Raw genomic sequence first — 10,451 nt, 5'->3', positions numbered from 1 at the left:
ACATTTTTCAGAGACTATCATGGTGTGGTGTGTGTGAGAACTTAGGAAACTGAAGAGGTGACCTAAATATGGATTCACATTCAATTTTATTACAGCAAAAATTGAGGACTATTATTCCCCCTGAGGGAAGAATATTTTCCATAGTTGCTGACAAAAGGACCCCTGAAAACTGCTGTAGTCAACTGCAGCATGACCAAAACCTTTTCACAGCATGGCTGTAGAGAAAACACTCCAGTCGAGACTCAGATAAGGAGAAACGGAAAAGTCTTTTAATGGATCAGAAGGCACAACCTTCTGGGTACCAGCAGCTGCTCCTCAACATGCCCTTCATGAAATACAGGCCAGAAGCAATAAAGTAGAGGGAATTTTTGAGAAGAAGAGCAGCAGCATTAAGAAGAAACGCAAATACAAATACTTTGACCTACTGAGGAAAACTGATGAACAGTCCTGTAAAACTTTCACACAGACTAGTCAGAAAGAACATTATCCATGTGTTAAAAACATAAAACCTATTTACTGGCACTTGAGATATTAAATTAAAAGATACCCACTACCTCCCAGCATTTCTTAGCCATTCAGGTGTTTTGTGGAAATATTTATTAACATAATTTTTAATCATTTTTTCTACACAAGACTTAAGGAAGTCTCTAATAACATTTTCAATTATAGCAATAACACATTAATAAATTACAAATGAACAAAATATTGGTTTTTGCTTAAAAATATTTATCAAACAAACACTAACCTCAAGATTATGTAATAACCTGAAAATTAAATGTGCAAATTGTTATAAATCTGGCATCCCAATTAAATTCTGATTTTTTTAGAAGTATATAAAATATCCCTCAAATTATTTCAAGTTCCACTCAAGAAAATTTTATTTCACCTTTTTCTTAAGTTATTAAGCTTACAACCTGCTAATTATTAACATTTTACCCAATTGTGGAAGAACTTTCTGGAGATGCAAAGCACAATAATATGATATGAAAAGAACCAACAAAAATAAATACCCGTTAAACAAAATTACTGTAGCCGGCAGCATGTCAAATTGGTAATACCTATTTCTTTAAAAGTTGCAGGGCTGCAAGATGGTCCACTGTTAATTAACTGTTGAACAGTTGAAAAACAAACAACATATCAGATAAATTGCAATTTCGTAGACGAGACTAGATTTAATCAAATTGAAATGTAATTAACATGTAATTATGTAACGTGATTTACTCTTTGGCCTGCATTCTGATCATGTTAAATTGTCAAATAACATATTTTTGCTTTCCTAGGTAGAAGCCTATTTTCCACTCTTGGAAGGAAAACAGAAGAACTTGAGATCATGGTGTACTTCGGATACTATTTTACTGCTTGATTACATTTCCTGGTTTCACATTTAAGACCTTCTAAGAAGATATTATGTGGTCTTCAATTTAAGAATAGATGAATGCAGAAATATGTTGGGGAAAATAAAGAGACCCCCCCCTTCAAACAAAAAACACAAACACAAAAAAAATAACCTAGTTGTACAACTCTATAAAACTTAACAAAAGTGAATCAACTTTTAAATTAGTGAACTTTGGCATCTGAATACAACATGTTTATCAGCATTGCCTATGCAGATGACGAGGAATGTGCAGCATTTTCAAAAATCCCTGTTTGTCCTTTGATACTCATGTTTGGTACAGTGAATTCTGTGGCTATTGTCCTCTCTTCGCCAGGAGCTTCTTTCCCTAGGAGATGGTCCATTTCTGCATTGTTGAGTCTCATAGAACTCAGATTTCTGGCTGAGTGTGCCTGCATTTCTGGTTTTGTTTTTCCAGAGATAAATCCTCATGTGCACTCAGTTTTTCAAGCATCTTGAAAGATAAGGAAATCTGTATATAAAAGTAGAAATATGTTGGGTTAAGAAGTGATTCATACATAATAATACAAATTAAAATACGTTTTCCTCAAGAACATTCCTTTAGTTCTAGTAAACTTTTACAGAAATTACTATTTAAATGTTTCGCAAAATTAGTGTTCCATAAAAGAACAGAAAAAGGACAAAGAAGGACGACTTAAGTCTTTAAACAGCCACATATAAACAGACAATATAGTCATTCTCCCTGCAGAAAAGTCAGTATAGTGGGGTCCAAGTGGTGGCGCAGGCAGTAGGGTGTTTGCCTTGCAAGCACTAATTTAGGACAGACTGTGGTTTGATCCCCTGGCATACCATATGGTACCCCAAGCCAGGAACGATTTCTAAGGACATAGCCAGGAGTAACCCCTGAGCATCACTGGGTGTGTCCCAAAAATAAACAAACAAACAAAAAAGACAGTATAGTACAAAAAACTCCACAAAGTTATAAAGTTTTCTCCTCCAAATGAAGACCTCAAATGGTCATTTAAAATCAAGACCTTTGGGGCCTGGAGAGATAGCATGAAGATAGGGCATTTGCCTTGCAGGCAGAAGGATGGTGGTTCGAATCCCCGCATCCCATATGGTCCCCTGAGCCTGCCAGTAGCGGTTTCTGAGTGTAGATCCAGGAGTAACCCCTAAGCGCTGCCAGGTGTGACCCAAAAACCAAAAAGAAAAGAAAAGAAAAATAAAGAAAAAGGGCTCGGAGGAATTCAGCATTAAACAAGTGAGAGCAGTCAGGACAAGCACAACTGGAAAAGTGAAAATAACTCAGGTCTAAGTTCTGACAACTAGATACAGCCCCAATGATCCCGATTCTCTAGCGGCCAGCCAATATGGGTTCCTACACAAAAATAAATAGTAGATAGAAATGACATGCACGGGAAAGAGATTGAAATATTTAATACATACATAGCCTGAGCATGAAATACATATATGTACATTCAAAATAGTACTTACTCAAAGCACTTAATCACTATTCATTGTGTTGAGAAAAATCCTATTAATTCATAACTCAAATGTGTTAAGTTACATCTGAATAAACTCACAGAAAGTTTCAAAAGGTGCATCTTTTCATGCCCAAAAATTTCCTGTGAGGTTCACATTTCACAAATATAAGCCTATTTATGACAAGGAGTATCATTTTTCTTTTTTTATTTTAATATATTTATTTAAACACTGATTACAAATATGATTGTAGTTGGGTTGGGAACCATTTTTCAGTTCTTATTGCACTTGCTGTCGCTGTTAAGTCACTTTAAATCTCCTTTTTTCCCCCAATATGCTAAGCTGCTAATAGTCTCACAATAGCATCAGAATTCATTGAATTCATTACCTTCAACTCTGAAGAGCTCATATTTAAAAACAAGTGTTTTTGAAATAAAAGGACAAGCCCTCAGGACACTATTGTTCAGTCTTAGTCACTCAGATTTTTAAAAAAAAATTGTTTTCTTATTACCCTGAAACTCCAGGCTAAAATGCCTGTCGCTGAAATAAAAATCCAAATGCTCTATCATTCTGCCAGTTTTCTTAGAAAAAAATGCTTTTCAGGGCTTTTTTTTTTTTTTTTTTTTTTTGGTTTTTGGGCCACACCCTGTGACGCTCAGGGGTTACTCCTGGCTATGTGCTCAGAAGTCACTCCTGGCTTCTTGTGGGACCATATGGGACGCCGGGGGATCGAACCGCTGTCCGTCCTAGGCTAGCGCAGGCAAGGCAGGCACCTTACCTCCAGCGCCACCGCCCGGCCCCTTTTCAGGGCTTTTTAAAGGTAGAAATTAAGTTAACCATTTTTTCTTTTTCTTTTTTATTTATTAATATTTTTATTTAATGACCTTGATTACAAATGTGATTGTAGTTGGGTTTCTGTCATGTAAGTAAGTTAACCATTTTTTCAAACTAAATAATGCCAGTAGCATTACTTCATGAAACATTAAAAAACAATGCTCAAATAAAATTACCATCATATTCTCTAAACAGTTCTGGTAATGAAGACAAAAATAAAACATGTATATGTTTTAAAATTAATATTTTTCTCCCAAATAGGTACTACATTATGTGCTGATGATACTGAATGAATGTAACTTTTTAAAGAAAATGCTCCCATCTAGCAATAGTAAATTAGTAAAATAGCCAACAACACTGTTGTGGGAGCCCATTCAGTCAAGGGTCTATTTCTGTGACCTCTTTAGAACTTAATTTTCTCATCAGCATAGAAGAAACAATCAGTACTTAAATCCCCTGGTTCTTACAAAAATCATTATTTAAAGCTATTAAATGCTTTAATGCAACATAATTATTATTGTTATTATTCAAACTACATTCTATACATAACTTTAGTGCTAATTTACAGAAGCTTGGGACTTGACTCTGTGAGCAATTCTATCACCTTGAACTTCTGAAGCAATCTGATTCCCTAAGTAATAGTAATTACTCTAGTTTACTTTTTTTTGGAGGGGGAGGGACACACCATCGATGCTCAGTGGATTACATGGGATGCCTGGGGTCGAACCCAGGTCTGCCTGTGCAAGGCAAGTGCCCTAAATCTGCAGTACTATTGCGTGGGGCCCAGAAATAAATGACTTTGACCCACAGATTTCTCATTGTAAAATGGGAGTCACAATATGTCATTCCTTGGTGTCTTTCTAAAATATAGATAAAAATGTAATGGCAATGTTATTAAGTGCTAAGAAGTTACTCAAAAATGATTCTCTCAGGGGAAAAAGAAAAGTCTTTCCTTTATAAAGACAAGAATGCACACACATGGATACAAACATTAATGAATATAAAAGGCTACTGAGAACACAAAAGTCAGGTAATATTTTTAGAAGCAATTCAGAAAGGAAAAAAGGTAGAATTACCTATAAAACTGGATGCTGATGCTTAATCTGAAGGATGCTCAGGGCAAGATCTATTTACTTCAAACCATTCATCTATGCAGCTAAGAAAAAAAAGAAGAAGAAAACATGCTGAAAGACATGATTGAATTATTTCTATCATCTGGTCACAATAAAAGTTTATTAACATTAATATATTTCCCAGAAAAAAATCCATGCTTTAAGAGACATATTGATCATATGTAAGTTTAAGAAATAAGGATGTGCCCATTCTTTTCCAAGAGTAAATAATCATTGCAAAATTAAACTATAAAGAAGGTTTCCCCCCAAGTCTAGAGCTAGAACCTACACAGGCCGTCCCAAGCAAAGCAAGTGCTTGACCACAGAGTCACACATTACTGGTTCCTAGAGAGAAGTTCCAAGTTTAAATGGACCCGCCAAAAGGGAATCTAATCAACTATCTACCAGTTTGCCAATATTTAAAATTAAGTGACTTACTTTTCTCTCCAAAGTATTTCATTATCTATAATGATCAACCGGCAACACCACAGACAATATAACCTAAAAACCTTAAAATTTCTATTCTTTTAGTATTCATCATATTTTGAAAGACCGTATTTCTGTATTAAAATTCTTATTTGCAACTTCAGTTACAAACTATGTATAGAACACTCCTCACTAGTAAACACTGTTTTATACAGTAGACAAGAGTCACAACTGGCTACTTTCAGATTAAACGTCACTCTCCTCAGTAACGTCAGTCCCATTTTCAGTGCTCAATTATCTTCTAGTATCTACAAGAGAGTAATGAAATAGAACAATTTCCATCACTACAGAATTTTCCATTTCATCATGATAAATGATAAAACAAGGTCTTGGAAAGCTAATCAACTTGCCAGGTAACTAGTAAGTTACCAAGGAGGATTCAAATTTATTGAACCCTTTCACCATTAACACACACCAAGTTTGTCTTATCTAAAATATGGAAGAGTAATATTATGGGGGTGAGGGGCCCACTGGGTTTCTCCTGTGGCTCAGGGGTCACTCCTGGTGGTACTCAGGGGACCATATGTGGTGTTGGGAATCTATCAGGGTTGGTCATACTCAAGGTAAAATTTCTATTAATCATTTTCATATCTTTTGATCAGGGATCACTCCTGGAGGTCCTTGGGGGACAATATGTGTTCCCAGGAATTGTACTTGAGTCTTCAGTGTGCAAAGAAAGACTGTCTCCTTCATCAACTCAACTCAAGGACTATATATTAATCTACTTGTTCTTTGCCTTGCTTTTTAAAGTATATAAAATGTCTAATCATATAATGTCTTTGCTTTCTTAATATAAATATGGCCATGAAGCATTTTTTCAATATATTATTTGCTGCTTTTGGGGGGATTTTAAATATAGGGTAATCAAGAATACTTTTTATTTTCTTTCTCATAATATCTTAACTCACTTTGGTATCAAATTTACATTATTCTCTTAAAATAAAGGTACTTTCCCTTTTCTTTTTCTGGGTTACTTACTCAATTTAGATTTCCTATTTATTTAGAAAGTACTATACTGAAAAAATCACTCATTTTCCTTATTATTTCCAATCAAACACTAACATTATCCCCTATTTTCTCATTAACATTTATATATCTAAAATGATATTTCTGTTCAGTCTATTTTTCTCTGTTATTTAGTTTTCCTTCTAGAGATCTTCTCACCAAAGACATAAACTTCTAGTCTTTCTACTGACATAAATCTTTCAAAGGTCTCTCTCTTACCAAAAAAAAAAAAGGTCAAAAAGGGTTTTGTTATTCAATTGTGAATATTTTCTAATTTTTCTTTCATTCTACATATCTCCTAGTTTCCATTATAATATATTCTTGGATCCTCAAATTTTGAATGTATGTACAAAGATTATTTCCATTTTATTATGGATGCCTACCAGTGGCAAGAAGTATTTCACATGGGTTGCCATGGCTTATTGTATGGCAATATATACCATCAATTCCCAAACTACTTCATGTGAGTTTGAAAGGAAAATGTGCTCTTTAATTGTGGGTGTAGGCACACACATACATACACTCATTAAATGAAACTTCTTAACTGTACTGCACAATTTTCCTGGGTTTCTGACTCGCTGTGTATACACTTGTGTCAATAAAAAGTGTGTGAAATGGTCCATTATCATAATTTTAAAGGCAGTTCTATATATATATTTTATTGTGAGACCATGTTCTTAGACAAAAAGATTAATTTTATATACTTTTATCATGTCAGGCTAATAATATTTTCTGCTAGTTTATTTTGCTCCATGGTAAGTTAGCTGTGCCAGTTTTCTATTAGTTATTATTTACCTGGACATAGTTTACTATCATTTTACTTACATATTTTCCAATGTTCCTGTGTTTAAGTTTGTTGCTTCTCCATAGCATATCCCAATTTCTCAGTCTGTTTGCTACTGGTGAGCTTGTTCTATTTAAGTTGCAATCACTGGTAATGGATTATTTTTTATCTCATTACTATTTTTTATGCTTTTCTGTACCCGCAGCTTGACCTTAAAATAAAATTCAACCTTCTTTCTTTTTTTTTTTTTGTAGGGGAAGGGCCACACCCGGCAGAAGTCAGAGGTTACTCCTGGCAGGCTTTGGAACCATATAAGATACTGGGGATCAAACCCGGGTCGGCCACAAGCAAGGTCAACAAACTACCTGCTGTGTTATTGCTCTGGCCCCTCAACCTTATTTCTTTAATTAGTGTGAATGCCTTTTCCATTTTTGGTAGTTATCTTAAAATATTTTTATATTTAATTTCTCCTTTGTTGCTCTGGCGTGCACACACCTACATGGCTGGGATCACAGTTCGCGTGACTTTGGATGGATCTGGTCTTGGCCCTCAGTTCACGTTCTCAAGGTTTATGTGTGAAAGAACCTCTTTCAGATGTTAGGGCACTATCTGGATCAGAGTAAATATAGAACAACTATTTGGGTATTTTATTTGGTGACAAATAAAATTGGAGGGTCACATCCCAATTTGAGCAGAATATAAAAGAGAATTGAGAATTGGAAGGAGGGTTTTTGTTTTTGTTTTTGTTTTTTTTGTTTTTTGTTTTTTTTTTTTTTTGTTTTTTTGGCCACATCTGGCGTTGCTCAGGGGTTACTCCTGGCTGTCTGCTCAGAAATAGCTCCTGGCAGGCACGGGGGACCATATGGGACACCGGGATTCGAACCAACCACCTTTGGTCCTGGATCGGCTGCTGGAAAGGCAAACGCCGCTATGCTATCTCTCCGGGCCCAGGAAGGAGGGGTTTTTAATAAAGACACATTTTTAGCCCTAACCAACCAATCTGAAAGCCGGGAGAGTATGTTTTTCCTCTCATATCCACTCAAATATAGATATACTCACCCTTTATGATATATGCAGAGGCAGGGCAGCCGTGCTATCGTATCTCCTTGCTGAAGTTCTTCCAGGCATATTGCACATTCCCCAGCATCCTTACTCAACACATCCTCTGGGAGAGAAAGAAACCGAATTCAGGACAATAAAACTGAAAGAACGTAGATGAGTGCTGCCTAAGAGGAGTAACTGGCAGAAGCCAGAATACTCAAAGCTCAACACCAACTGAAATACTCTTCACGAAACAGTGAGTAATTCCTCCTTTACAAAGCACATTTCTATTTCGAGTCTCTTGCTATTCTAGAGATCAGTACAGGATTCTGCAACTAGAAACAATTTTGCTGGAACACTATCCATAATTTATTTATTTTAAGTTATCCTTCATTTTCTTTCTCCTACTAATTGATATCAGCTTGGAACCATGAGAGGACAAAGTTTAGAGTGTGATGTGACTGAAAAAAATCATCAAAATAACTACTGTAACTTTTTTAAATTCTAAGAAATATTAACAGATGGGCCAGAGTGGTGCCACAAGCAGTAGGGTGTTTGCCTTGCACACGCTGACTAGGATGGACCTTTGTTCAATCCCCCAGCATCCCATAGGGTCCCCCAAGCTAGGGGCAATCTCTAAGTGCATAGCCAGAAGTAACCCCTTAGTGCCACCGGGTGTGGCCCAGAAACCAAAAAAAAAAAAAAAAAATTAACAGAGTTGTTTAAGTAAAAGAAAGAAACCACCATAAACATAGAACTTCTAAAAAGAAGCCTGTTTAACTCAAGGAAATGCAAAGGAAGATGAAAGTACGTGTGTGGATTCTCAAAGGGAAACTGGAGGTTTGAGACACAGGTTTCTAGACTCTCCCAAAGCCTTTCCCTTCAGTGGAGCATCTTTGGGTTTGGTTTAGGGGACACATCTGGCCATGCCTCTCCTGGCACTACTTAGGGGAACCAATGTTGTGCTGAAAACTACTATACAGGGCCAGCTTCACGCGAAGCAAACATACTATGTTATCTTCTCCCTGCTCAAGTTTATGCCCCATAGTCGTATTTTCTTCTAACTTTCTGCTAACTTGGGCAGCACTCGAGACACTTGGAAGCTAGCCCAGATCTGTGGTGTGCTTAGGTGTCTTCATAGGTGTCATAGCCCCCATGGGTGCTGGGAATCATATCGTGGTCATGTGCAAGGAAGGCACCTTAAGGTACCTTAACCCTCTATACGTGTGTCTGCAATAGCGAGAGAGAGAGAGAGAGAGAGAGAGAGAGAGAGAGAGAGAGAGAGAGGGAGGGAGGGAGGGAGAGAGAGAAGAGAGAGAGAGAGAGACTCGTTCTACAAAAATTGGCTCCCCTTCAGTGTTCACTCTGATAGAGCACAATGAGTACTGCAAACAGAGGAGCTGAAAGGCAGATGATGTGCCTGGAAGGCTGGAAGGGGTTACAGGGTGACCTGTACAGAAAGAAGGGTTAATGCTGTTCAAATAAAGGGAATATAGAGAAGGGGATTCTAGAGAACTGTTGGGTAGTTGGTTCATAACTTAATATGCTACAATCAGAGATAATGCAGAAGAATTCTGGACGAGTGAAGCTGGAAAATGGAATATACTTAACTGCTTCCAGACACTTTCCTCCACATTCCTGATCTTGGCCCTGGAGGTGTTGCCTACTACCCCATCAGGCCTTGCTGCCACTAGAACACCAAGTCCTTTCCACCTAGACAGCTACTTTTATTGTCTTAGGTGGTTTCCACAAACAGGGAGCTAGTTTGTAAAAAGCATTTGAATAGTGATAGAGTTAACTTGTGTCATCCTTGTGGCTGCCTCATTCCAGGAACCCTTTCCATACCTCAACTCCCCTGGAAACAGGCAGCCCCAGCTTTAGAGAGAAATACCAATGCTCCATTCAGGAAGCCCTTCCACAAATGGCCTCTCCTAACACCCTTGTCCCAAATCCCTTCAGGGCAAGTGTATCCTGTGGGTGACCCACTTTATCCATCCACCCACAATTTATTTGAGCAGAGGACAACAGACATCCCTGAATTGTCTTAGATTGTCTTTTGACACAAGATGATGGCAATCAATCAACCAACCTTGATCTGAACGAAGTATTGTAAGATCTTTTATCAATTCTGCCATCCCAAATGCCAAGGTGTAGACTTAGCAAGAACTTATTTTCGACAAAGACCTACCATATCACAATCATGAATCTATGTCCCAAATAAACTTTCAAGACTCAGTCACTTCTTATCAAGCCTAAGCTAAAACTATGATAACTGAAACAAAGAGTACCATTAGTTTTATATACAATGAGAGGGAGGGGCTTTCACTGAACTCTGACACAATTCTAAGAGTCA

General features: G+C 37.0%; 1 protein-coding gene across 1 annotated transcript in view; it reads right to left on the bottom strand.

Annotated features, from left to right (window-relative positions):
• Positions 1 to 247: 247 nt before the first annotated feature.
• ZNRF2 (zinc and ring finger 2) overlaps positions 248 to 10,451 on the bottom strand; it is an 82,500-nt gene continuing 72,296 nt past the window's right edge. Inside the window, exons 3-5 of the mRNA XM_049785311.1 lie at positions 8,117 to 8,222; positions 4,747 to 4,826; positions 248 to 1,865 (exon numbers count right to left, since the gene is read on the bottom strand). Of these exons, the coding sequence (XP_049641268.1) occupies positions 4,769 to 4,826; positions 8,117 to 8,222 (164 nt within the window). The 3' untranslated portion in view covers positions 248 to 1,865; positions 4,747 to 4,768. The remainder of the gene's footprint in view (positions 1,866 to 4,746; positions 4,827 to 8,116; positions 8,223 to 10,451) is intronic.

The sequence above is a fragment of the Suncus etruscus genome, chromosome 13 (genome assembly GCF_024139225.1).
Source record: "Suncus etruscus isolate mSunEtr1 chromosome 13, mSunEtr1.pri.cur, whole genome shotgun sequence".
Taxonomy (NCBI): domain Eukaryota; kingdom Metazoa; phylum Chordata; class Mammalia; order Eulipotyphla; family Soricidae; genus Suncus; species Suncus etruscus.
The sequence above is the reverse complement of the archived record's forward strand: the minus strand, read 5'-3'. Positions and strand labels throughout refer to the sequence as shown.